Genomic DNA, 27,281 nt, shown 5'->3' on the forward strand with positions numbered 1-27,281 from the left:
TAGCAAGCACACAAGCATTTGAAATCTAATCAGTAGAAATTAGATAATCAAATATGGCAGCACTCAAATCCCTCAGCTCCCCAGTAGCAGTGCTTCTCTTGCTCACTGCACTAGCAGTGCAGACTCAACTGGCTCGCTCGCAGCAATGCACTTCCCAGCTCAATAATGAATAACCTAAATGTGTGCGCACCATTTGTGGTACCTGGTTCTGCTAACACCAACCCGAGTGCAGAGTGTTGTAATGCACTAGAGGCACTGCAACATGACTGCCTCTGCAGCACTCTCCAGATCTCGTCTCGCCTTCCTTCTCAATGCAATCTTCCACCTCTCACTTGTAGTAACTAGTAGGTATGAACTTAGTGAATCAAACTTCAAAAATTAAATCATTATAGATAAGAAACAGTATTAACATCTTAATTAATAGAAAGTGCCAATTTTATTCCCCAGACCAACAAGTCCTAGCTAGCAACAAAAATATATGATATGATCCATCGTACATGCAAAGAGCCAACGTTCATACCTAAGCATGAATTGTCCATTACTTAGATCATAATAGTTTGACTTGTATTTCTTAATAACATTTATATATGATCTATTTGCAGGAACAAAACAAGCATGAAGCCCGCTGGCAAGAGAGCGACCGAAGAATAATAATGCTGGAACGTCAATCATTGAAGTTTCAGATCCATCAATCTTTATTATTTTTCTCCTTTCCTTATCTCTCTCTCTTTTTTTATCCCTTTAAAATTTGTCCTGAACTGTAACAAAGCAGAAAAACTTCATGCTGATTGATGAATAAAGCACATTATGAGTTGATTTAAGATAATTTGAGACGGTTTTTACCTCATCTTCATTCTATATTTATCAGATTGCGGACAGGAGAAAGAACTGTTTCCTATCAGATAATTTGGAGTAGATTCCAGGACCCTCCATTAATAAAAAGTAGGGTTTTTGTAATTATATAAATAATTCAAAAATAGATACTAAGTTCATGTAAATATTGAATCTTAAGTATAATTGCATGTAGATTTATAGATTAAAGAAAGAATATTTAAACTTGTAATAAAATCATAGCATGCATATTAAACATATTTAAAGTTAAAATTGATTTTATATATATATATATATATATAATATATATATATATATAAGTTTTACTTTAATCAATAATGAAAAAGTTAGTCTTTATAAATAGTTCTTTTTTTTCAAAATAAGGATAATATTACTTACGATTAATAAGTATGAAGTTAAAAATTCTAATCTTAACTTAAAAGTAAAATATTAATTAAACCTACATCAAAAATTATTTTTAATTACATATACTTATGATTTTATTCAATTCAATAGTTCACAAATAACTTTAATCAATTTACAAAATTCGCAATAAACTCAATTTTAATTTTCACTTTTTGAAACTCAATATGTCTCACTAATAAAAAAAATGGGTAAAAAAAAACAAAAAGAGTTTTTGGATAAATTGCATCAACTTCCCAAAACTCTTACAAATTATATTTAGCCCCGAGCACTCGGGCACTTGGAGGGGACTTCACTGATGGGAATGGGGATGGGATGGCTTGCTGTCCCAGACAAGAACTGAAGTGACTCATAAACATGAACTTTTCCGTACAATCTCAAATCCCTCTCCTCCTCTTCCTCTATATAACAAGAACCCTGTTGGGTTTGAAGCTTTGAGACCTCGAAAACCCTACTAAAGGTTCACACTGTATCTCTATCTTTCCATGTCCTGTAATTTATAGAAATGTAGCTTATTATCAATCAAGATTATTGACTTTTATGGGTTTCTAGTTTCATACTTTAGTTTAGAGAATGGGTTTGTTTTTAGTGTAAAAACAATGCCGGTTTTGAGCTTTGGAGAACCTTTTGTGTGTATATTGTGTTGTGTAGTTGTTAGTTTCAATTCAAGAGAAACTTCATTTTTGTGTGTTATTATTATTATTTTTTTTATATTAGTACTGGTAAGTTCACTGACAGTGGGCATTTTATGGAGTATATTTTTCAACAAATAATTCAATGAATTCAGTGTTTAGCATTTAATTTCTTAGGTAAGAGACTTTTAATGACTTTAAAAAATTTAAATGTGATTATTAGGTTGAAATGAATGCAAATTTGCTTGTATTTGTCGCGCATTTTCATAGGCAGATGATGATTGTAGTTTAAGAATTTTGATGGATTTGTCAGTTGTGATGCCTGTCAAAGTGAAGTAATGATTGTTGTTTTGTCTTTGTTTTCTGTAATGTGTCCATGTTGTCCATATTTCTTCCTGTTTCTTGAATATCAATGAGTAGAGATGGTGATTAATTAGGTACTCCTTATGATGCCAGCATGGAAATTGGACTTCCAACGTCAGAGAAGATGGACTTGAACATGGATCAGGATTGTTGTAGTTCAAATTCTGCACTGGTAAATGCATCTCAACTCAGTGCTTCATCAAAAGATGATGCTTACAGGGGTGGGTTACTAAAAATTGGCACAGAGTTTGAATCTGACGAACATGCTTACAGAATTTACAACAAGTATGCCAAAGTGGTAGGCTTCAGTGTTCGGAAAGATTGGTTAAATCGGAGTAAGGTGCATGGTCTAGTGGTGTCTAGAAAGTTTACTTGCTCTAAGGAAGGTTATCGGCGGAAAGACAAGAGAGACCTTAATGTGAAGAAGCGTCAGAAAGAAACAAGAACTGGTTGCTTGGCTCACATGATTGTCACTCGCCAGCCTGATGGTAAATACAGAGTGACACATTTTGAAGCAGAGCATAATCATGATAATATAGACCCAAATAATGCTGACACACAGCTATTACAGAGGGAGTTATTTGTTGATCAAGCTGCCAAAGCTGACTTGTCTAGTAACTCAGGGACGGAATCAAGCTCAACCTATGGACTGATGAACAGACGAATTGAAGTTTGTCAATCTCTTGATTATCTGGCCATGGATTTTGAAAATTCCCTACGGTCTGAAAGGGTTAGAGATATGAAGGAGGGGGAAGCAGGACGTTTGTTGCGTTATTTTCATAGGCAACACATTGAAAATCCATCATTTATTCATGGCATTCAGGTTGATATTGATGACAAAGTAAGTAACATATTCTGGGCTGACGATAAAATGGTAGTGGATTATGACCATTTTGGTGATGTGGTTTGTTTGGACACTATTTACCGAACAAATAAAGATCTTCAGCCATTTGTACAGTTCATGGGAGTGAACCATCACAATCAAGCAATAATTTTTGCTGCTGCACTTTTATTCGATGACACTGTTGAATCGCTCAAGTGGCTGTTTAATACATTTCTAGAGGCAATGTCTGGAAAGAAGCCAAAAGTCATTCTTACAGATCAAGATGCAGCAATAGCGGAAGCAGTCAATTCAATTTTACCAGAAACAAGCCATCGTATCTGTGTTTGGCAGATGTACCAGAATGTTCTTAAGCATCTTAGCCATTTAGTGAAGGATATTGAATCCTTTTCTAGTGACTTTCGAAGTTGTATTTATGACTCCAATTACGAGGAGGCTTTCGTTCATGCTTGGGAGGGTCTGCTGGACAAATATGGCCTTCAACAAAATGAGTGGCTAAGATGGATGTTTAGAGAAAGAGAGAAGTGGTCCATGGTATATGGCAGTAATACATTTTTTCTTGACATGAAAGGCTCACATGTGGTTGAAGATTTATCTAATAACTTGAGAAGTTATCTAAACTCTGACCAAGATGCGCTTCAGATTTTCAAGATTTTTGAAAGGGTTGTAAATGAGCAACGTGTCAAAGAAAAACATGCTAATGATGAAATGACTACATGCATGCCAAGGTTACCAGGTAATGTAGTTTTGCTAAAGCATGCAAGTGCTATTTATACGCCAAAGGCATTTGAAATATTTCAGAAGGAATATGAGAAGTGTTTAAATGTCGTAGTCAGCCAGTGCAATGAGAATGGATTTTTGCTTGAATACAAAGTCAATGCATTTGGACGGCCTCAAGAATATACAGTCACAATCAATTCAACAGATGACACAGTAGTTTGCAATTGCATGAAATTTGAGAATGTCGGATTTTTATGTGGCCATGCTTTGAAAGTTCTTGATGATCGGAACATAAAGATGGTTCCATTCCGATATATCTTGAAGAGATGGACAAAAGATGCAAGGCTCGGAAGATCAAGAAATAGAAATGATTTCGCTGCTCAAGAAAACCCAAAGTTGGTTGTAGCTAACCGTTACAAAGATTTGTGCCGCAACATATTGAAAATGTCAGCCAGGGCAGCTGAATCAGAGGATGCGTTTCAGTTTGCCTTAAGAAAACTAGATGCGTTAATTGAAGGTGTGGAGAAGATCTTGATGTTGAAACCTGATGAGGGTCAAGGCATCAATTCAAGTAGAACCATGGTGAATGGTCACGAAAGTGAAAATGCAGAGTTTTTCTTGAATGAGAAGGCAATCGAGGATCAAGTAAAAGACAACAGAGTAGAGGGATCAAAAGAAAGGGAGAGTGATGTTCCTGATAGACATCAACTGAAAAATGTGGTTGGAAAAGGCTGTCAGAAAAAAAGATTTCAGCTTGCACAACCACCCTCCCCTAATACTAGTAACGGCATTTCAAGTCCTCCACAAGCATGTGTTACTACTGAAGGCCCAACTCACAATCCTCTTCTGCAGGTTATTCTAACCATAATTTCTATCATAACTGTTCATAGTTAGACCCTTATTTTTCTTACTTGGATCCCGCCATGACTAAGCTAAAATTGAATGATCCTTCATGTGTATCGTGCAGGGTGTGTATAATTTTGAGGCCAATCAGGTGGTTCAGTGCATGTACCCGCTGCAGAATCCAGTAGTTATGGACCATCAAGATAATCCTAACATGTACCGACAATCAAATTCTTATGCTGACTAGCAAGACTCACCTAGTCAAACTCCATTACTCCAGGTAATATTCATAAATTTTTAAATTCTCCATATACATCGAATTGGTACCATTTTATTTATCAGGCACTCTGGTGCAGGAATGTTTAATCCTTCACTAACAATGCTCAATTGAGGCAGGTAAATATTTAACTCGAAAATGGCAATAAATCTGGATGGCAACCGAGCTTAGCATATTGATCATCTCCTTTCTAATTTTCTCTGTAGGCGATGGATCTTGATCGCCAACATCCTCATTCATCTTCAATCTTACTATGCGATCATAGATTCAAAACTTCTGACACATCTTATCTTGGACTCAAGTTAAGATGAAGAATATGGGGTCATGTTTGTATCCTGTGCCTTTATACAGCCTCAAATGCTTCTATTGTTTCCTCATAAGTAAGTTTGATTGCAAATGAGGCAATATCTACATAAAACAGAAAGGAAGATTATCACACAATAATTTCACTTATAAGTGCATGTATTCTCCCCTCAAAACTATATATAATAGCCAAAAGTAAGAGTTCTATTTCAAATCTAAAATTACTTGTAAAAACCACAGCTACACCAATATATAGATCATCAGTAATGCAAAAGACATGATCATAATTGGTTGGAAAAACTATGGCAGGACGGATAACAAGAAATCAGTTGATTTCAAGACATCGAAATGAGCAAATGCAGTTCATTTGTCTTAAGCAGCAGTGCTGCAGAGCTCATTGGAATCCTTTTGGGGATTCAAAAACCAGCGCCTGAGACGTTCAGATGCCTTGTCCACCTATTAGAAAAGAAGCTTGTTATTGACTACAAGTATATTATTTCAAGTTCTACCTGTATAGAATATTTTCTTTCTTTTCTACAAACCTGTTCATCCCAATCGGTCCTCTATACAATGAAGGACAAAATAAGTGTTTGCACTAAAACTCCACTCAACAATCCCATCCATAGACCCTGTGAAAGAGTTAAAGTATACATCGTTACATGTTTGACTAATGTCTCTACATGAGCAAGAAAATAAACTAGAGTTTTTAGGCTGCTTTCAAATAATGGATAAAAAAAGAGATGTTAGAAATCTTCATGGATAAGTCCATAGATTTAATACAGAACTCGAACATCAATATTGATGCATGGGGATTTTTAACCGAGATTATTTGTTTTTTTAATTAGTTTTATTTATATTTAATTTCAAAAATATTTGATTATATGGTATTTTTATATTTTTTGTATTTAGTTTAAGAGATAAAATATTAAAACTGATATTATTTTTTTCTATTTTATTTAGGAATCCCTATAATATAAGTCTATAATTATTGAGTGAAATTCTTGTTCTTTTTAAGATACACCTTGGACTAGCATGGATAATGTTGTTTAACTTGTATTTTAAAAGATTATTTAAAGAAAAAATATCCTATAATAAAATTTAAATTATATCTTTTTTTTGTATAATAATTTTTTTCAGCAGAATTTTGTATTGCTTGTACTTGTTATCTTTCTTGTGCTATTTTTGTCGGTGTCTATTTTTGTTGTGTCATAGTTGTGTCAATTATTTTGAAGTCAGCTTTTGATGTCCCATGGTTCTTGATTGGGGATTTTAATGAGTCTTTATTCACAAGTGACTGCAACAGTAAATTTTTAAATCTTGCTGGTTCCAATTCATTCAAATTGTTCTTACAAAATTGTGACTTAATTGAGTTCCCTCTAGTTGGTTAACATTATACATGGTTTCGTAGGGGATTAATGAGTCGCATTGATCGTGCTTCCTCCTCTCTTATCTGTCATCTGATGTTTGCTGGTCTGCTGCCACGGTGTCTGCCTAGAGGACTTTCAGATCATTGTTAATTGCTTCTAAGATCTCAGAGAAGGATACAGACTGGAAGCCTTTTTGTTTTTTAGATTGTTGGTTATCTCATCCCTATTTCATGGCTACTCTGACAACGTTGTGAGAAGCTAGATGTGTTGAGTTTCTAGGCCCTTTCATGTTTCTTAAGAAACTAAGCTACCTTGCTAAGCATCTTCGACCATGGAACCGTGAGCATTTTGGTAACCAAGAAAGTTGGCTGCTTATTGTAACCAACAGAATTGTAGAAAACAAGCAGGCCGAAAGTATCTTGACAGCAGAGGAGTCTTCCGTGTTAGCTGAGATAATTAGAGAAAAGTGGGCTGTTAGTAAGTATACTGAAAGTATTTGGCGTTCAAAGTCAAGACACAACTGGTGCAAATTACGTGACCGTAATACGAAGTTCTTCTATATGGTTGCTAGCTTCAGACATACACGTAATTATCTCTCTGCATTAACTTACAATGGCAGCAACTATACCACAACACCGTCTATTAAGGAAGCTGCAATTGGCTATTATTCTGGCCTTGTCACTCAGTCTTCATCAAATCGTGCAACTATGGGACCTCTGGGTTTTAAGCATTTGATGGAAGAAAATTCTATATGGCTAGCTAGAGCGTGCGGTGACAATGGAAGAACTCAAAGCATCCTTCTGGGACCGCGATGATTCAAAGAGTCTTGGACCAGATGGTTTCAACTTTAAATTCGACAGAAAAGCTTGGGGATTGATCTGTCGTGACTTATTGGATTTGGTTAATGATTTCTTCACAACAACAACATTCTCGAAAGGACTTGATCTGGCTCATGTCACTTTGCTGCCAAAGACTAAGTTTCCAGCTCAATTTTCAGATTATAGGCCAATTATTTCGATACATCGTCTCTATAAAGTTGTTGCCAAACTTCTTTCCAACAGACTCAAGCATGTCATCCAGGATCTAATTAGCGATAGTTAGACTGCCTTTATGCTGGACTTATTGATGCTTTTATGATAGCCAATAAAGTGGTTCATGATTTGCAGAGCTCTAGGGGGGGAAAGTATGATCTTCAAAGTGGATTTTCATAAAGCTTGTGTTTCTGTCTCCTGGGATTATCTTGATGAGGTTATGGGATAGATGGAGTTTGGTCCTAAATGGAGATGTTTGATGTATGCGTGTCTTTCTACTGCTAAATGGTAATTAGGAGTGGAATATGAAATGGAGGCGAACTCTAAGAATTTTTTAAATTGAGCAGGAAACTTTTATTTGGTTGGGCATTCAACATAAACTGTGTACTATTTAACGGTTATAAAAACCTGAAATCATATATTGATTCATGGTGAGGGATCTGTTAGAGTGTTCCACACACACTTGATGAACTGCTACATCAATGATCAATGGTGATTAAAGGCAAGTTTCAAAGGAAGGCATTGGAACCACTCTCTTTTGGTATTCCTTGGAGCATATGGTTAATCAGAAATAATTTGCTTTTCAATGATGTTAGACTAGATTTAGACTTATGCTTTTCCCTGACACTCCATCGATTATCTACTTATTTAAGAAATTGTGAATCTCCTTTTTCTTACATATGCAATGATGACAAATATAAAAAGACAACGCTAAATGTTTCTATGGTACTATGTTGTAGGACCTTTTTTGTTTCTTTTTCTCTTTCTTTTTTGGTACTTTTTATGTAAAAACTTTGTATTTTCATGGTGGCTATCCTCTAATTGGGTAGCATGAGTTTTTTTAACAAGTCTTTGGATTATTATGAAAAAAAAAAGACTTTGCAGAATGATTTTCATTTGCCTTCGAAACGATAGGTCGAAGAATTGAATGCAGGATTATTGTATTTTAAGGGTTTTGAAGGAGGCTCGAGACTGTGTTGTGAATGGCCATTTTTCTGCATCATGACTTGGTAACAACATAAATATATCAAGATCAGCATAGTGATTAGAAAGAGGAAACTACCTCATAACTTCTTAGGTGAAGTAGATTCAGATCTTGAGAACATCAAAATAGATTCACACTAAAAAAATTAAATGCACTGTATCTTTGATTTATTGAACTCAAGAATCTTCAAATTAATATAGTAATAAGGTTAAATTATTCTTACGTTGTCCCAACGTACGTTTAAAATAGATCTGCACAAAAGCGTCTCAAGCAAGAGTGGAGCTCTCAATGGCATCTTTCTCCGATTTTAAAAACCAGCGTTTAAGACGTTCAGATGCCTTGTTCACCTACAAGAAAGGGTAATTATATATATATATATATATATATAGCAGTTAAATTCTATAAATATTGCAGAGAAGGTTCACTTTTTATTAACAAACCTGCTCATCCCAATCAGTCCTCCAGATGATGTAGGAGAGTACAAGTGTTTGCACTACAACTCCACTCAATAATCCCATCCATAAACCCTGTAGGTAGCAGCATTTATTCAGTAACTTCGAATCAAACTTTGTATAGAATGTGGTAGCAAACGTTATGAATCTGTGTTCATAAATAAAACAGTGGTTTCCAATCGAAGGCAGGGCCGAGAGGGTATGAAAAACTAACAGAGACGTCTAATGCGCTTGATATTGGGAATAAGTCATACTTACTTGAACTTCAAGATGAACCACATATCCGAGTAGAATCCCAGCAGGGAGCCCAATTATATAATAGCTACCCAAGTTCACAAATGCAACCATACTTTGCACACCAGCTCCAACAGCCACACCTAGACCGGTGGGGGAAAAGCAAAACAATAAGATCAAGAAATCGCTATTGTTAGAGCCTGTAAAATCGTTTTCGAAGTCCCATTTCACCGATTTACTAACTTGTCAGGTCAAAATAATTCCTTGATAAGGTTCAGAATCTTAATCTTTATAGATTATTATGAGTTAAGCAAAAAAGTAACGATTGATCATGGAGTTTTCTCATGATTAACTTTTCTGTCGTGAATTTTGATGAGAATTGTTTCAAAACCTTTTTATGCTAAGTGCCATCACGACCACATAAGTGACGACACTCGTCTGGGCCATACGTGGTTCATATCCATGAAAGGACTCTCGAAGATGTTGTGGCCCTCTGGATGAGTGTACTGCACTTAGCATCAATCAAACTTCATATGTCGGTCCCCTCTCATGCTACCTTTCTTTTTCTAATTCAGCTTTGATTTGACACACCATTTTAGTTTATAATAGAAAATAAGAAAGAAAAACTTGCCTGTGAGTACAGGTTGAACACTATTAAGTAAGATGGAGAAAGCAAGCAACACAGCAAGGCTTGACACAGTTTCTGCAACTTCTTCATCACTTGTAAGAAAGTGTGCAATTTCTTCACCAAAGATTAAACACAGAACCCAAAACCCAACTCCAATAACTATTGATGTACTGAGGATAATCTTGATAGAAAATTTTGCAGCTTTAGCGTTTCCCCTTCCCAACTCATTTGCTACCCTCACGCTGCACAAAATTATTACTCAAAGTTGATCAAGTGATGGATTTATAAGCAGCTCCATAAATTAAGAGATAGAGAGAAGATGAAAAGTGTGGAAATCGTATGTTAGCTTAAGCGTACCATGCAGCGCCAAGAAAGCCAACGCTAAGCATGAATTCCCATGCAAGGATGTTGTGGCTGAAACAGTTGAAATTAACATTAAAGCATCTTCTTCAACAGTTGGTTTTTTAATGTACAAGGCCAAAGCAGCATACTCCAAATTTTGTAACAAAACTTACCAAATTGAGAAAGCAGATATTGCAGTGGTTGCATTCTTCATGTATCCAGCTGCTAAGATTATAATTGAATTGTACCATATTTCTAAGCTGTCAAGGATTGAATGTAAACATTATTAGAGCAAACCAAGCTTTAGCTGCCAATCATGAATGCAAAGATAAATTACAATAACCTCACAAATTCCCTAGTATAAACTTAAGATTTTTAATAACAACATTGTAAAGAGAATTCTTATGATACTTAAAAAAATGAGAAGGGAGTTTGTGTGAAATTAAAAAAATAAATTAGATGATCTAATAATTTCACAATACCTTAAGAGGTTATAGTAATTTATCATAAACAGAAATGAAATTGAGATATGTTAGTGAAATTTAGAAATCACCAAATCATGAAACCGGATGATATGGAGAGCTTTACTACGGGCAGGATATCAGCAAAGGCAGCTTTTGTAAATCCCTTCCATGTATTCGGACACCAACCTCCAAAGATGTACACTAACAATCCAATAACCAAAGACCAGGTAGATATGGTCAATGCACCCATGGCCCCAGCAGTTCCTAACTCAAGTTTATTCACAAATATCCAGGACAGAAGGATATGAAGAACAAAGGAAATAGCAGAAAACCATCCAACAACTTTGTTTTTTAGTTGAGCTTGTAAGTACATTTGAATGGTCAAGCTAAACACAAGATAATAGACGTAGGGAATGAACCATGGAGACATGTTTCCAGCTGCTATTGCTACATCCTCCTCTTGGCCGAGTAGTCTGAAAATAGGAGCTGCGAAAATGACGAGAGGGAGCAAGATTGTTGCAGCTGCACCATCAACAATCCATGATCGTTGCAAGTAAATTCCCATCATGTGGTCGTGTCTTGCTCCAAATGCTTGTCCACACAAAGTTTCGGTTGCACTAGACATGCCAATCTTTGAAAAGAAAAAACGAAGTTATCAGGAAAAAAAAGCTCTCATACATTCATGATTTTATAACACACATATATTCATATTGTACTAAAATGCTGGTGGGATCTGAATTATCGTTAGGCTTGAGGATTTTTTGGGAGTTAGAATTATCAATTAGGCTTCAAGAATATGATTAAAATTAAATTTAAGAATTTTGGAGGGCATAGTAATAAATTTTAAGGAACACATGAAAATGAGACTAAATTTACGGACTATGGTAAATTTGTAAATTTTTAGGGGGGCACGGCTTCCTCACATGTAGCCTACACGCCACTCTGTTCACCCAGTGACATAAGCTTCAAGTTCGAAAGAATTTTGACATAGTTTTACAACGTAAACTTATTGAATATTAAATTTGAAATGTATTAGTTTACTGTTTTAAATGGATTTAGTTAAAAAAGAAATAGAAGACTAATAGTTTTGAAAGAATTAACTATTTAATAAAAGATTACAATATAATAATGGTCAAACTCAGGATTACAACTGATGAATTATTTTCAACAAAAATGCATTTTAGAAGATTTAAAAGTACAGGAACTATAGGATGGATGTAAAAATGGATGAACATATATAACAAAGTAAGAAAAAAATGAAAAATCAAATAAAAAGAAAGAAAAAAGATGCGTGCATATATTCCTTCTCAGCCTTTTGGAGGACAGAGACCAGTGGATAGATGCGAAATGGATGGACATAAATAATGAATAAGAAAAGAGAAACAATAATGGAGATTAGAAAGAAGATGCGTACATATATTACTTTTTCCTGTTTCGAATTATTCCGTATAGCACAAAACAGTAAAAGAGGCATGCATGCAGACAGAAAGAACCTACCAAAATGCCATTTATAAATCGTACTATGAAGCTTTGTAGGAGAGCGAATGCAGCAAGCTCTAACTTGCCAATGTGACCTAGAAATGCTTGGGTCACCACAATCATTCCAAATGAAGTTACTCTAGCCACCATGGCAGGAAATGCAATCTTCCATATCATCTTAGATTCCGTCCAAATTCTTGTCTTCAGATCAACATTGCTCAGTTCTTCCGGCACAAGAAGACTCTCTTGTATTGAGTTGTCCATGATATATAATACTATAGAAAGAGAGAGATAATTGACATGAAATGCTTATTGTTAATTGATTAAAAAAGGAGGGAACATGAACTAGTATTTATCTGCAATTTATCAGTCTTTCTTTCTGTGTGTGTATTTGTTTTCAGCTTCAATTCAAGATTTTCACAAAATATGGAACAAGTTTCCGTAAAAGTATATTATTAAACTAATAATACCATATGTGTTTAATAATTAAAGTGGAACATAAGGAAAAAAAATATTAATTTACACGAGAGAACATTAATTATAAAGGAATATTTTCATATCTTCTAGAACAGAGAAAATATTTCCAACTCTCCTTGACAAAGTTATACTTTAGAATAACGTACAAAATTATTGTTATTTAATTTCACTTGGAAACGAGGCTATATATATATATATATATATATATATATATATATATAGAGAGAGAGAGAGAGAGAGAGAGAGAGAGAGAGAGAGAGAGCTCTGAAAATGGAAGGATATTACTATATTTGCATGCAATGTTTTATACCATTTATCCTTTCTTGTTCATTCCTGAGCAAACCTTTTCTGTTTATAGTATCGACATAAGTTCTTAGACTGCTTCAAGTTTAAAAGAGAAAGGAAGTAATTAAGATCAAAAAAATAATAATACAGGAGAAGAAAAGAAACTTTAGCGTACTTTTTTTTTTCTGCCTTGAAACTAGACTGGCTGTTCTTCCGAGAGAGAGAGAGAGAGGCTGGTCTGGGGAGAGAGAGAGAGAGAGAGAGAGAGAGAGAGTTGATTTGAGGATGAAGGTCTTGTAAAGGACATTACTAAATCGGATGCCAATTCTTCACATTATTTAGAAAGCGGACCTAGTAATTCTTTCCATCTTTCATTGATGCCCTTGTTTCATTATTATTGTTATTAATGGCCCGTATAGGGCCTATGTTGCCAATACCACCCCTTGTATGTGAAAGTAACCCATTAAAATTCTGGGGAGTGTAGCTCAACTGATCAGGTTCTAGATTTGCTTTTTAAAGGTCATCAGTTCAAGTCTCACAAACCTTAGGGCCACTGAAAGCTTACATGATTATTAACTTTAGGACCCATGAGATTAGTCGAGGTGCGCGCAATCTGGCCTGGACACCCATGTTAATAATAAAAAAAAAAAAGTAACTCATTTAGGGGTGTAGCTCAGTGAATCCTGAGGGATGTAGCTCAACTAGTCAAGCCATGAGTTTGCTCCCTAGAGATCACTAGCTTGAGTTCTACAGACCTCAGGGTCATTGGAGGTATACATAGTCGTTAACTTCAGGGTCTGTGGGATTAATCAAAGGTGCGTATGTGTAAGCTGACCCAGATATTCCATGTTAATTAAAAAGAGAGGGAGTAGCCCGTTGACGGCATTCCCAGTCACCCTTCATCAACCAACAACCTATTAGTCATGCTATCTTTGAGATAAAAAAATATTCTTTTAAATGAAGGTATTTGTGCTTGGATGATAGTCAAAACCAGTCTCGTGGAAACGCTATTTAATGAAACTTTAACTTTTAGCTGTCGTGACCAAGAAAGCATAGGTTTCGTCAGCATTTCAAGTGAGCTAATAGCTTAAAGGAGAAGATAGAAGTTTTAAATTTTGCTTAATTCATTCATATTACAGAATGTAATATATATACAGAATATAGAGTGCTAAGTATAGAAGGCTTATAAAGGAAAGAATTCAAACCGAATCCCTGATTCTAGCTATAGTAATAGGAAAAATACAAGAAACCAATCCTAGCTTTACAATGACTAATCCTTAATTGTAGCTTGCAGTGATTATTGATTTATATTGTCATAAATCATAAATCCTGCCGTTGCATGAGTTGATCATGCAATAATAATTCACGTGAGTTGGCAGTGTGATCTTTCTTGATACTGTCATGAATCCTGCAATAATAGCTTACATGAGGTGGCAATGTGGTTTTCCTTGATACGCCCCTGCAAGAACGAGCTCCCATAGGTGAGATTGATCTTGTGCTTGAGAAAATCTATGTGCTGCTTAGAGAGTGGGTTGGTAAGCAGGTTTGCAAGTTGATCATTCGTGTGAACATGGTGAACAGTAAGATAATTTTTCTGAACAAGGTCCTGAACAAAGTGTAAGTCAACTTGGATGTGCTTCATGTGTGAGTGCTGAACAGGATTAAAGCTGAGATTGGTTGCACCAAGATTTTCACATAAGAGCAGTGGAGGCTGAGGAAGAGAAAACTTTATTTCAGTAAAGAGTGATAGAATCCACATAGACTCAGAAGTAGCAGTGGCAAGTGCACGATATTCAACCTCTGTAGATGATTGTGCAATTGCACGCGGCTTCCTGGAACTACAAGAGAGGAGATTTGAACCGAGCACAATGAGATAAGCTGAAGTAGAGCTGCGATTATCCAAATTGCCAGCCCAATCCACGTTTGAGTAACATGTAAGAGGAGGGTTACCATTTTTCTGAATTGAGATGCCATGGAAAATTGTAATCTTTAGATAACACAACAATCGCTTAGTGGCAGTCCAATGAATTGTAGAAGGGCAGTGCATGAATTGTGACAATTTGTTGACTGCAAAGCTGATGTCGAGTCTAATGAGTGAAAGATATTGCAATGCTCCAATTACCTTGCAATATTCAGTAAGATTGATAGCAGTTGAGCCATCATTTAATTTTAGAGAGACCGAAGTTGACAATGGAGTGGTGACATCTTTTGCTCCATCCATGCAAGTTCTGGAAAGAAGATCCCTGATGTATTTATGCTGAGTGAGGAACAACCCATTCTGCATGGGAATAACTTCAATGCTAAGGAAGAAATGTAAGGGTCCTAAGTTTTTAAGGGAGAACTTCCTGCCAAGTTGTTATATAACACTTGCAGCAAAATGAGAGTTGTTACTGATGATAATTAAATCGTCAACATACACCAGAAAGTAAGAAGTAGTGGACGTAACAGTATAGACAAATAATGAAGAATCAGACTTGGTATTGACAAAACCAAATTCCAAAAGAGCTTGTTTAAGTGCAGTATATCAAGCACGTGGTGCTTATTTAAGGCCATAGATTGCCTTTTTAAGACAACAAACAAAATCTGGTGAAGATTGGTCCTGAAACCCAGGAGGCTGCGACATGTATACTTCTTATGTAAGATTGCCATGGAGAAATGCATTGTTTACGTCTAACTGATGGAGAGGCCATCCATGTATCACAACAACTGATAAAATAGTGTGAATAGTGACTGGTTTTACTACAAGACTAAAAGTCTGAGTATAATCCAAATCGGGTCTTTGGTTGAAACCTTTGGCCACTAATCTGGCTTTAAATCTGTCAATTGAGCCATCAGCAAGCCTTTTAACCCGAAACACCCACTTACATTCAATAATATTGCAGCCCTTGGGAGGTGGTACCAGATGTCATGTATCATGGCGCATAAGAGTTGTAAACTCTGAGGACATTGCAACACACCACTGAGGGTTAGTTAAGGCCTGAGTCACCGATGTAGGTTCCAAAGATAGAGGTAATGGATGTTTGGTAACCATGAACAAGCTTTTAGGCTTATAGATGTTGTTCATAGAGTGAGTAACCATACGATGGGGACGAGGTTCAGCAGTGGGAAGTACCACAGGTGCATGACTAACAATTAAATTTTGAGAGGAAGTTTTAGTTTGAGCAGGAGAACATACCTGTGAGGGAACTAACGTTGGAGGTGAAGCTACCAAAGGTGATGAAGGAGTAGCGATACCCAGTGCAAAAACAGTTGATGCTAGTAGTTGTGCAGGATATAGCAATGACAGACTTATGGCAACCGGGTGAGAAGAACCGAGAGCATTGGTAGCAGGTTAGGATTTTGCAGAAGAACAAGAATTAGTTTGAGCCATGGGAAAGACAGTCTCATCAAAGAGCACATGTCTGGAGTGATATACTTTTCTGCTGAGAAGATCTAGACACAAATAAGCATTTTGGGTTAAAGAGTAACCCACGAAGACACAGGACACGACTTTGGTTTGAAGTTTATGTGTATTGTAGGGTCTGATCAAAGGATAGCAAAGACCCAAACTGCTTTAGTTTCATGTAGTTGGGATTTTGATGGAAAAGAAGTTCGAAGGGTGTTTTGTTATTCAGAGTTGAGGTTGGCATACAATTGATCAAGTATGTTGCAGCTTGAAATGCATAAAGCCAATAGGAAAGAGGCATATGGACATCAATGAGAAGAGTGAGACCTATTTTAACAAGTTGTCGATGTCGTCTTTCAGATATTCCATTTTGTTGTGGGGTGTGGGGAGCAGTGGTATAATGACCAATGCTATGAACAAATAAATAATTTTTAAGAGCAATGTATTCACCTCCATTGTCAGAATATAGACTTTTAATTTTAGTGTTGAACCTGTTTTCCACAAGATTTCAAAATTAAGGAAAGATAGTGTGAACACATGATTTATGGGACATAGGATAAAGCCATATATATTTAGTATAGTGGTCAACAAAAATAATGTAATATTTTGAACCATCAATACCAGTGTCATGAGCCGGACCTCAAACATCAGTATAATTGTATTCGAGGGGTGCTGTACTAACAAAACCATGAGATTGAAATGTTTGTCGGTGGGCTTTATTGTGAGAACATGAGATACAAAGAGATGAATTTTCTTTTGTTTTTCTGACAAGTAAGGAAAAAGTGCGGATAAGATGTTGAGCAATTTTAGAAGATGGATGGCCAAGTTGTTTGTGCCATTCATCTGTTGTTGTGCATTCATGAACATAAGCAATAACAGGTTTGGAAGCCATAGTCATTGTTTCTGGCAAAGGGTACACACCATCCTCACATGCACCTTTTAGTAGTGTCGCCCCCGTGATCCGATCTTTCATAAGAAAATAAGAGGGATGAAACTCAAGATAGACATTATTTTGTTTGGTAAAGTGATGAACATAAATTAATTTTTTTTTTAATTTCAGGAACACAGAGTGTCTTTCAAATGAAAAATACGGGTGGGAGAGATGAACGATAATGACCCAGTATGAGATACTTGCAAACCTGATCCATCACCAAGCAATACTTCATCTGTACCATCATATTTAGAATAAATAGATAGATTTGAAAGATTAGGCGTCATATTGTGAGAGGCTGCCAAATCCACTAGCCATTTCGAATCCTTGCTTTTAGAGGATGCAGCATAATTTGCAGAAAAATTAGATGAATTGCGTTTGGAACAGGTTTTAGCCGTGTGACCCAACTGATCACATAGTTGACACTTAGGTTTATATTTGCGAAAACTTGAATTGTATGTGTTTTGTTTGGTGCTATCACGGATTTTGGAGTAAAAACGTTGTCCATTCTTTCCAACATGGAAGTGCCTGTGTTGAGTAAAATTTTCTATTGAAACTAGCGGCTGCATGGTTTGTTGTTCCAACCGATGAAGATAACTTTCATGGCCAATTAACAAATCATGTAGCTCCTCAAACCGAATGGGATGTTCTCTGGCTCGTATTGGTGCAGCAATTTCCTTAAAGTCTGGACCTAATCCATTTAAAACATAAAGAGTCAGATCATCATTAGTAACAAGATGATCAATCCTGGAAAGTTCATCAGTTGTGAGTTTAATCGCCTTGAGAAATTCAGTGACAGTCCTACTGCCACTATGATTAAGGGTGAGATCTTCCTTCAACTCTATTGCACAGGTGAGTGATTTTCCTGCATACAAACATGTTAGTTTGTTCCAAGCTTCATAGGAGGTTTTGCATAAGGCAAGCAGAGGTGTGATGGTGGTGGATGTTGAGGCTAGCAGTGCATGAAGAATCAATTTATCTTGTCGAATCCAGTGAGAGTTTGCAGCTTTGGAGACAACAGAGTTTTCAGTATCAATTGCAGGACACTGAAGATCACCAGTAACAAAATTCATGAGATCATAACCAATAAGTAAGGCTTCAAACTGTGCTCTTCATTGTGGAAAGGTGGAAGCTGTAAGTTTTTCATTGATGGCAGTAGCAGAATTGATAGTGATGATTTAGTCAGGGGTTGAATTGATGGATGCGGAAGAAGACATGGTGAAGGTTTAGGAACGATACTCGTTAGAGATTGAAATGCTCTGATATCATAAAGGAGAAGACAATAGTTTTGAATTTTGGTTAATTCATTCAAACTGCAGAATGTAATATATATACAAAATACAAAGTGCTAAGTATATAAGGCTTATAAAGGAAAGAATTCAAACCGAATCCCTGATTCTAGTTGATCTCTGATTCTAGCTATAGTAATAGGAAAAAAAACAAGAAACCGATCCTAGCTTTACAGTGACTAATCCTTAATTGTAGCTTGCAGTGATTATTGATTTATACTGTTATAAATCCTGCCGTTGCATGAGTTGATCATGTAATAATAATTCATGTGAGTTGACAGTGTGATCTTCCTTGATATTGTCATGAATCCTGCAATAATAGCTTACATGAGGTGGCAGTGTGGTTTTACTTGATATATATAGCTCACCTGGAAATAGGCAACTGATAAGAAATCAATTAGAAAAAGATGATACTTTTTTTGTTGAATTCTATTACTTGTATTTTTTAAACTACATGTAAATGTATAATCAGTCCGCATGGAACCTCGAGTTTACAAACTTTTTCCCATAGTTTAGTTATTGAAAGCAATCACTCATCCATGAATTACATCCAAGAATGTATATGATCCACGATATATATATATATATATATAAAAAAAAAATCGCCAGCATTGATCATGGTACTGCTGCCTCCAAGAACTACTCTTCCTCTGTAGTGTGGTACGGTGTGCAAACGCAGGAGAGAGAAAGTGAAACAGCTCATGAACATAATACGACTGAGGGTCAAACCCCAGTTGGCTCCTCAAAATCGACAGATCATGAGCATTAGATTGTCAGTATTATTATTATTATTTCTTTTCTTTTCTCTCTTTCTTTTTATCTTCCAGGTATTTAATTAAATAATTGAGTATGATACATTTAAAAGAGTCAAGCCTTAAAGTAAATAATACATCCTGAATTTTATGTTTTATTGTCGATCTTTTTTATTATATATTCTATTGAGATATATTCACTAACAACGCATCATGAAGACATTATTCTCCAATGATATACTCCACTCAATGCTGCTCAAGGAGAGCGAATCATCCTCAACATCTAGCAATGCAAAGCAATGCAAGGTTAAGTGTACCATACAGCGCCAAGAAAGCCAACGATAAGCATGAATTCTCATGAAAGGATCGATGTTGTGGCTGAAACAATTGAAATTAACATTAAAGCATCTTATTTTAAACAGTTGATTTTGTAATGTACAAAGCCAAACAAGCATACTTCAAATTTTGTAACAAATCTTACCAAAGTGAGAAAACAGATACTGCTGTGGTTGCATTCTTCATGTATCCAGCTGCTAGTATTATAGTTGAATTGTACCTTATTTCTAAGCTGTGAAGGATTGAATACAAATATAATTACAGCCATCAAGCTTTAGCTACCAATTAATTATTAATTATTAATCAACAAAAACTAAGACTTGTGGCCAAAACATGGTAGCTAAAATCATTGTTCATCCTCTCATAAATCACTGTAGATTTTTTTAAAAAAAATAATTTAATACTCGAATTTTTTCTTTGTATAATTGATATCTTTTGATCCCATATTAGTATCCAATTGTATTTTTTTAAAGAAAGATTGGATAGAGAATCAAAGTGAAAAGGATATGTAAAATTGGTGGTGGCTTCAAATTTCATACAAAAAAATTATTTTGGTCCCTATATTTTTCAGCTTACAAGTGATCAATTTTGATATTAAAGTTTATTTTCCCTCTTTTTTCAGTTTTTTTTTTTTTTTTTTTTTTATAAAAGAAGAGATAATTGTTGGATTCTGATGAAAAGAGAAAAAAATGGTCATTGACAACAATTTCAGCTACCAAAAAAGTTGAAATTGGTTTAAATAAGTTTCATTTCATAAGAGGAGCTTCACTTGGATATTTTTTTTCTTCTTGTCTAAGAAGGTAGATTTCACCGTATGAATGCTTTGAATTCAGGTTGATTCTGGTTTTTTGAGCTATTTTTTAGGGTTTTTAAGGTTATAGATATGTTTATTAAAGTATTCAAGGTGTTTTTTAAGTATTTTTAGGTTAAAAAATAGATTGAAAATAGATTTTGAACAAAAAAAAAAAAAACCTACACCATTTTCCAGAGATCTCTGGTTATTGGATGATACACAAAAAAGATGACGTGCGCTTCGTTGATGTTTTATTTCAAAAAAAATATAAGAAATTTAGTGATTTGTTAGCTACTCTTAAAAATTTCAGTCTCTTTTGTAGACAAGAAAGGGGAAATGTTTGTGTTAATTATATAATAGTAGCAAGTAGAGTTTTCTGTTCTTATTTATAATTGCAAGACTTGGCAGAATGATTTTCATTTGCCTTTGAAACGATAGGTCGAAGAATTGAATGCAGGATTATTGTATTTTAAGGGTTTTGAAGGAGGCTCGAGACTGTGTTGTGAATGGCCATTTTTCTGCATCATGACTTGGTAACAACATAAATACATCAAGATCAGCATAGTGATTAGAAAGAGGAAACTACCCATAACTTCTTAGGTGAAGTAGATTCAGATCTTGAGAACATCAAAATAGATCCACACTAAAAAAACTAAATGCACTGTATCTTTGATTTATTGAACTCAATAATCTTCGAATTAATATAGTAATAAGGTTAAATTATTCTTACGTTGTCCCAACGTTTAAAATAGATCTGCACAAAAGCGTCTCAAGCAGGAGTGGAGCTCTCAATCGCATCTTTCTCCGATTTTAAAAACCAGCGTCTAAGACGTTCAGATGCCTTGTTCACCTACAAGAAAGGGTAATTATATATATATATATATATATATATATATATATAGTAGTTTAAATTCTATAAATATTGCAGAGAAGGTTCACTTTTTATTAACAAACCTGCTCATCCCAATCAGTCCTCCAGATGATGTAGGAGAGTATAAGCGTTTGCACTACAACTCCACTCAATAATCCCATCCATAAACCCTGTACGTAGCAGCCTTATTCAGTAACTTCGAATCAAACTTTGTATAGAATGAGGCAGCAAACTTTATGAATCTGTGTTAATAAAACAGGGGTTTCCAGTCGAAGGCAGGGCCTAGAGGGTATGAAAAACTAAACAGAGACGTCTAATGCGCATGATATTGGGAATAAGTCATACTTACTTGAACTTCAAGATGAACCACATATCCGAGTAGAATCCCGGCAGGGAGCCCAATTATATAATAGCTACCCAAGTTCACAAATGCAACCATACTTTGAACACCAGCTCCAACAGCCACACCTAGACCGGTGGGGGGAAAACAAAACAATAAGATGAAGAAATCGCTATTGTTAGAGCCTGTAAAATCGTTTTCGAAGTCCCATTTCACCGATTTACTAACTTGCCTGGTCAGAATAATTCCTTGATAAGGTTCAGAGTCTTAATGGAGTTTTCTCATGATTTACTTTTCATGGAATCACAATTTTATCATGAATCTCATGAGAATTGTTTCACAACCTTATATGCTAAGTGCCACCACGACCACTTAAGTGCCTACACTCGTCTGGGCCATATGTGGTTCACATCCATGAAAGGACGTCCCAAAGATGTATTGGCCCTCTGGATGACTGCACTTAGCATCAATGAAACTTCATATGTTGATCCCCTCTCATGCTCCCTTTCTTTTTCTAATTCAGCTTTGATTTGACACACCTTTTTAGTTTATCATAGAATAAAATAAGAAAGAAAAACTTGCCTGTGAGTACAGGTTGAACACTATTAAGTAAGATGGAGAAAGCAAGCAACACAGCAAGGCTTGACACAGTTTCTGCAACTTCTTCATCACTTGTAAGAAAGCGCGAAATTTCCTTACCAAAGATTAAACACAGAACCCAAATCAGAACTCCAATAATTATGGATGTACTGAGGATAATCTCGACAGAAAATTTTGCAGCTTTAGGGTTTCCCCTCCCCAACTCATTTGCTACCCTCACGCTGTACAAAATTATTACACAAATTTGGTCAAGTGATGGATTTATATGTGGCTCCATAAATTCAGACATAGAGAGAGAGAAAAAAAAAGGAGTGGAAATCGTATGTTAGCTTAGGAGTACCATGCAGCGCCAAGAAAGCCAAAGCTAAGCATGAATTCCCATGTAAGGATGTTGTGGCTGAAACAATTGAAATTAACATCAAAGCATCTTCTTTTGAATATTTCAGAGTACAATGCAAAACCAGCATGCTCCAATTTTCATAACAAATCTTACCAAAGTGAGAAAGCAGATATGGCTGTGGTTGCATTCTTCACGTATCCAGCTGCTAAGATTATAATTGAATTGTACCATATTTCTAAGCTGTCAAGGATTGAATGTAAACATTATTAGAGCAAATCAAGCTTTAGCTGCCAATTATGAATGCAAAGATAAATTACAATAACCTCACAAATTCCCTAGTATAAACTTAAGATTTTTAATAACAACATTGTAAAGAGAATTCTTATGATATTTAAAAAAAAATGAGAAGGGAGTTTGTGTGAAATTAAAAAAATAAATTAGATGATCTAATAATTTCACAATACCTTAAGAGGTTATAGTAATTTATCATAAACATAAATGAAATTGAGATATGTTAGTGAAATTTAGAAATCACCAAATCATGAAACCGGATGATATGGAGAGCTTTACTACTGGCAGGATATCAGCAAAGGCAGCTTTTGTAAATCCCTTCCATGTATTCGGACACCAACCTCCAAAGATGTACACTAACAATCCAATAACCAAAGACCAGGTAGATATGGTCAATGCACCCATGGCCCCAGCAGTTCCTAACTCAAGTTTATTCACAAATATCCAGGACAGAAGGATATGAAGAACAAAGGAAATAGCAGAAAACCATCCAACAACTTTGTTTTTTAGTTGAGCTTGTAAGTACATTTGAATGGTCAAGCTAAACACAAGATAGTAGACGTAGGGAATGAACCATGGAGACATGTTTCCAGCTGCTATTGCTACATCCTCCTCTTGGCCTAGTAGTCTGAAAATAGGAGCTGCGAAAATGACGAGAGGGAGCAAGATTGTTGCAGCTGCACCATCAACAATCCATGATCGTTGCAAGTAAATTCCCATCATGTGGTCGTGTCTTGCTCCAAATGCTTGTCCACACAAAGTTTCGGTTGCACTAGACATGCCAATCTTTGAAAAGAAAAAATGAAGTTATCAGGAAAAAAAAGCTCTCATACATTCATGATTTTATAACACACATATAGATAAATTATCATATTGTACTAAAATGTTGGTGGGATCAGAATTATTAGGCTTGACGATTTTTTGGGGAGTTAGAATTATCAATTAGGCTTCAAGAATATTATTAAAAAATTACGAATTTTGGAGGGCCTAGTAATAAATTTTAAGGAACACATGAAAACGAGCCTAGAATTTAGAGACTATAGTAAATGTTTTTAAAAAAATTGTGGCCACGGCTTCCTCGTATGTAGCCTACACGCCACCTTGTTGACCTAGTGGTATAAGCTTTGAGTTTGAATGATTTTGACATAGTTTTACAGCCTAAGCGTATTGAATATTAAATTTGAATTGAATAGTTCACTGTTTTAAATGGATTTAGTTAAAAAGAAATATAAGACTGATAATTTTGAAAAAACCTATTTAATAAAAGGTTACATTATAAGAATTGTTAGAGGATAATATAAATCATATTATGGGACTTTATCTAACAACTTAAGCTATTATGTTGAGAAAGTTCTTTGACATAGTATCAGAGCCTTGATTACCAAGCGGTTACGAGTTCAAATCTCACAATCCTCATTTATTTGATAAAAAATAAGCACAAGGTAGTTTAAACATGTTTAAGTTTCACTTGAGGAAGGTGTGTTAGAGAATAATATAAGTCATATTCTAATTAGATCTTAACTAACAGTTTAAACTATTGATTCTTTTCTATAAAATACAATTCAACATATTTGAAAGGAAAAAAACTATAAGATATATTTAAAATGGATGAAAATATATAATAAAGAAAGAAAAAATAAAAAATAAAAAATCAAATGAGAGAGAGAGAGAGAGAGAGATGTATGTATTCCTTATTCTTTTAAAGGATGAAGAATAGTGGCGTCAAATGATTTTAGGAGGCATTTACAGATCTCAAACATAAACGAAGAAACTCATGATTCTATGACACTTTCTTTTATGGCACCTGGATGATTTCAAGAGGCACTCACAGTTCGAGTCTCTACATAAACAAAGAAACTCATGGTTCTATACCCTCACATTCTTTTGTGAACCATGGAAAACGCCTGGTAATACTTTGTTATGTCTTTTAATTATTTTTATTTAAATATTAATTTAATTTTTATTTGTGAGAATTTTTAACAAATGATTCATTTTGCATGTTACTTGCGAACCAACTTTGATACAACTATATGTGCAAACACATATAAGAAAGGAGTATAGAGTGAAAGAGACACAAGTAATTTTTTTAAACATATAATAGGCTAGACTTTTTTCTTCTTTTTTTTTACTTTAATTTTAGAATTTGAATTTTTTATTTTATTTTTATAGGAAGCATATAACACCGAAATGCATGTGAAACACAAAGATAATTCTTCAACCCATTCAAAATACAATCTTCAGTTGTGGCTGAAGATTGAAACTATTTGTAAACTTGATAAAAATCATATTTATAGTATTTTTGTGATTATAGCAAGAGATATAAAGGCGGGTATAGTTTTTTTTACCATAGCCACCCCCATAATTCAGCCTCAGCCAATCATCACCAATTATTCAAGAGATGGTCCAAGAACATGATGTTGATGAATGACTTTATATTCTAAAAGTCTACCGGAAAGACAAATATGAAGAATAAAATAGGATGCAATGGAAGCAAATACAAACATACCTGTCAATATATTATCGTCCTTTTTTTGGACATCTTGGACCTCCCGATTCAGGATTTTTTTCCTCCCCATTCACCTTAAGCTCCATATTGTTAGGAATTGTTTTTATTAATTAAGATATTTGTATTAACTATTAAATTAATGTTATGATTTTTTTTTTTCAAATTTGTTGTTTGTTGTTGTGATTTAAATTAAAAAATGCAATTAAGATTATAATAAATAAACATGAAAAAAAAAAATTATTAAAATGATAATAAAATCACCGACAAATATAAAATGTTTCATTAGTGAGTCCGAAAATATCCTAACTAATTTTTAAGAATTACATAATATTTTCGAGTTTATGGACTCTCCGAACAGAATTCCCTGGCAGAACACTATATCAGCAACTCAATCAGTACTGAAGATGTTGGCAATATTCATGTCATGGCTGATGGTATCATCGATGACATATTTCTTCTATATTAATTATTATACCGTTGGATTTTTTATAGATGTAAAGACACGTCACCATTTTTTGTGTGAAAAGTTGGTCGACAATTTCATTGGTATAATAACTTTGTGATGGAATTGCCAACAGAAATAAAATCCCTGACGAGGAATTAACTGATGATTATATTCCATCGAGAAAACAATCGAGAATTAAAATGCCTATGGATATCAAGCACAAACGCGACATAGTACTTCTTGAGTGTCTAGCAATTTTCTAGTGGTGATATATTATTTTTAATTGTTTTCAATTATTCCGTATAGCTCAAAACAGTAAAAGAGGTATGCATGCAGAAATAAAGAACCTACCAAAATGCCATTTATAAATCGCACTATGAAACTTTGTAGGAGAGCGAATGCAGCAAGCTCTAACTTGCCAATGTGACCTAGAAATGCTTGGGTCACCACAATCATTCCAAATGAAGTTACTCTAGCCACCATGGCAGGAAATGCAATCTTCCATATCATCTTAGATTCCGTCCAAATTCTTGTCTTCAGATCAACATTGCTCAGTTCTTCCGGCACAAGAAGACTCTCTTGTATTGAGTTGTCCATGATAATACTATAGAAAGAGAGAGATAATTGACATGAAATGATTATTGTTAATTGATTAACAAGGGAGGGAACATGAACTGGTAATTGATCTGCAATTTATCAGTCTTTCTTTCTGTGTGTGTATTTGTTTCCAGCTTCAATTCAAGATTTTCACAAGATATGGAAGAAGTTTCCGTAAAAGTATATTATTAAATTAATAATACCATATGTGTTTAATAATTAAAGCGGAACAAGTTTATATATGGTTCTGAAAATTGAAAGATATTACTATGTATTAAACCTTAGGTGATGCAATGTTTTATACCATTTCTCCTTCTTGTTCATTCCTGAGCAAAGCTTTTCTTTGTATAATATCGACATAAAATCTTGGACTGCCACCAGATCAAAAGAGTAAGGAAGTGATTAAGAACAAAAAGAAAAGGAAAAACAAATATAGGAGAAGAAAAGAAACTTTAGCGTACCTCTTTTTTTTCTGCCTTGAAATTAGACTGGCTGGTCTTCCGAGAGCGATAGAGAAAAGGAGAGAGGCTGGGAGAGAGAGAGAGAGAGAGAGATAGTTGATTTGAGCATGAAGGTCTTGTAAAGGACATTAATTACTAAATCGGCTGCCAATTCATTACATTATTGTGAAAGTGGACCTAGTAAATCTTTCCACCGATTCCCTTTGTTTTACTGTTATTATTATGGACCCGTGTATGACCTTTATCCCTCGTGAAGCAGCATGATGGTGTGCCCGAACGACCTTCGCGGTCTCCTCTAGCCAGCGCAGTTCCTCCATGGGACCCGAAATTCCTTAACTTTCATTCGGACTTTGAGATCAAAAATATT

General features: G+C 35.0%; 4 protein-coding genes and 1 pseudogene across 9 annotated transcripts; 2 read left to right on the forward strand and 3 right to left on the reverse strand.

The window, feature by feature from the left end:
• The first annotated feature begins 53 nt into the window (after positions 1 to 53).
• On the forward strand, positions 54 to 345 carry LOC118056422 (stamen-specific protein FIL1). The gene is given in 2 exon segments (XM_035068632.1): positions 54 to 161; positions 163 to 345. Coding segments are annotated over 2 exon segments (291 nt in total).
• A 1,151-nt stretch (positions 346 to 1,496) lies between these two features.
• LOC118056423 (protein FAR1-RELATED SEQUENCE 5) lies at positions 1,497 to 6,044 on the forward strand. 6 transcript variants are annotated; one of them, XR_012168010.1, is made up of 6 exons: positions 1,497 to 1,714; positions 2,307 to 4,662; positions 4,778 to 4,933; positions 5,010 to 5,049; positions 5,137 to 5,310; positions 5,543 to 6,044. XR_012168010.1 is itself a non-coding variant. In XM_073404762.1 (4 exons), exons 2-3 carry the CDS (start codon positions 2,344 to 2,346, stop codon positions 4,898 to 4,900), a joined length of 2,442 nt encoding a protein of 813 aa, XP_073260863.1. In that variant the 5' UTR covers positions 1,497 to 1,714; positions 2,307 to 2,343; the 3' UTR covers positions 4,901 to 4,933; positions 5,050 to 5,536. The 6 variants fall into 6 exon arrangements, 2 of the variants coding, with proteins under 2 accessions (XP_073260863.1, XP_073260862.1); XR_004688802.2 differs by lacking the exon at positions 5,543 to 6,044 and having other exon boundaries at positions 5,137 to 5,536; XR_004688801.2 differs by lacking the exon at positions 5,543 to 6,044 and having other exon boundaries at positions 2,324 to 4,662; positions 5,137 to 5,536.
• Positions 6,045 to 8,753: 2,709 nt separating this feature from the next.
• LOC118056426 (protein DETOXIFICATION 24-like) lies at positions 8,754 to 12,484 on the reverse strand. Its single transcript, XM_035068636.2, has 8 exons — positions 12,234 to 12,484; positions 10,826 to 11,367; positions 10,446 to 10,532; positions 10,288 to 10,344; positions 9,934 to 10,172; positions 9,327 to 9,445; positions 9,057 to 9,143; positions 8,754 to 8,963 (listed from the first exon to the last, which is right to left on the reverse strand). Exons 1-8 carry the CDS (start codon positions 12,477 to 12,479, stop codon positions 8,883 to 8,885), a joined length of 1,458 nt encoding a protein of 485 aa, XP_034924527.1. The 5' UTR covers positions 12,480 to 12,484; the 3' UTR covers positions 8,754 to 8,882.
• Positions 12,485 to 14,376: 1,892 nt separating this feature from the next.
• On the reverse strand, positions 14,377 to 18,456 carry LOC140954649 (uncharacterized; annotated as a pseudogene).
• Positions 18,457 to 21,107: 2,651 nt separating this feature from the next.
• LOC118056424 (protein DETOXIFICATION 24-like) lies at positions 21,108 to 26,985 on the reverse strand. The gene is made up of 10 exons (XM_073404763.1): positions 26,915 to 26,985; positions 26,758 to 26,824; positions 26,208 to 26,460; positions 23,150 to 23,691; positions 22,768 to 22,854; positions 22,615 to 22,671; positions 22,253 to 22,495; positions 21,684 to 21,846; positions 21,418 to 21,504; positions 21,108 to 21,313 (listed from the first exon to the last, which is right to left on the reverse strand). Exons 2-10 carry the CDS (start codon positions 26,811 to 26,813, stop codon positions 21,233 to 21,235), a joined length of 1,569 nt encoding a protein of 522 aa, XP_073260864.1. The 5' UTR covers positions 26,814 to 26,824; positions 26,915 to 26,985; the 3' UTR covers positions 21,108 to 21,232.
• Between the last annotated feature and the right edge of the window lie 296 nt (positions 26,986 to 27,281).

This window comes from Populus alba, chromosome 15 (genome assembly GCF_005239225.2).
Source record: "Populus alba chromosome 15, ASM523922v2, whole genome shotgun sequence".
NCBI classification, from domain to species: domain Eukaryota; kingdom Viridiplantae; phylum Streptophyta; class Magnoliopsida; order Malpighiales; family Salicaceae; genus Populus; species Populus alba.

Excerpts from the sequence above, each read along its gene's own strand:
- LOC118056426 (XM_035068636.2), bottom strand. The coding sequence starts at position 12,479 with ATGGACAACTCAATACAAGAGAGTCTTCTTGTGCCGGAAGAACTGAGC. Across the intron at positions 10,345-10,445 it reads ATATCTGCTTTCTCAATTTG|CCACAACATCCTTGCATGGG; the intron begins GTAAGTTTTGTT and ends CAACTGTTTCAG. Across the intron at positions 10,173-10,287 it reads GGCTTTCTTGGCGCTGCATG|CGTGAGGGTAGCAAATGAGT; the intron begins GTACGCTTAAGC and ends AATTTTGTGCAG.
- LOC118056424 (XM_073404763.1), bottom strand. The coding sequence starts at position 26,813 with ATGTCGATATTATACAAAGAAAAGCTTTGCTCAGGAATGAACAAGAAG. Across the intron at positions 22,672-22,767 it reads ATATCTGCTTTCTCACTTTG|CCACAACATCCTTACATGGG; the intron begins GTAAGATTTGTT and ends CAATTGTTTCAG. Across the intron at positions 21,847-22,252 it reads CAACCTGTACTCACAGGCAA|CGATTTCTTCATCTTATTGT; the intron begins GTTTTTCTTTCT and ends CTCTAACAATAG.
- LOC118056423 (XM_073404762.1), top strand. The coding sequence starts at position 2,344 with ATGGAAATTGGACTTCCAACGTCAGAGAAGATGGACTTGAACATGGAT. Across the intron at positions 4,663-4,777 it reads CTCACAATCCTCTTCTGCAG|GGTGTGTATAATTTTGAGGC; the intron begins GTTATTCTAACC and ends TGTATCGTGCAG.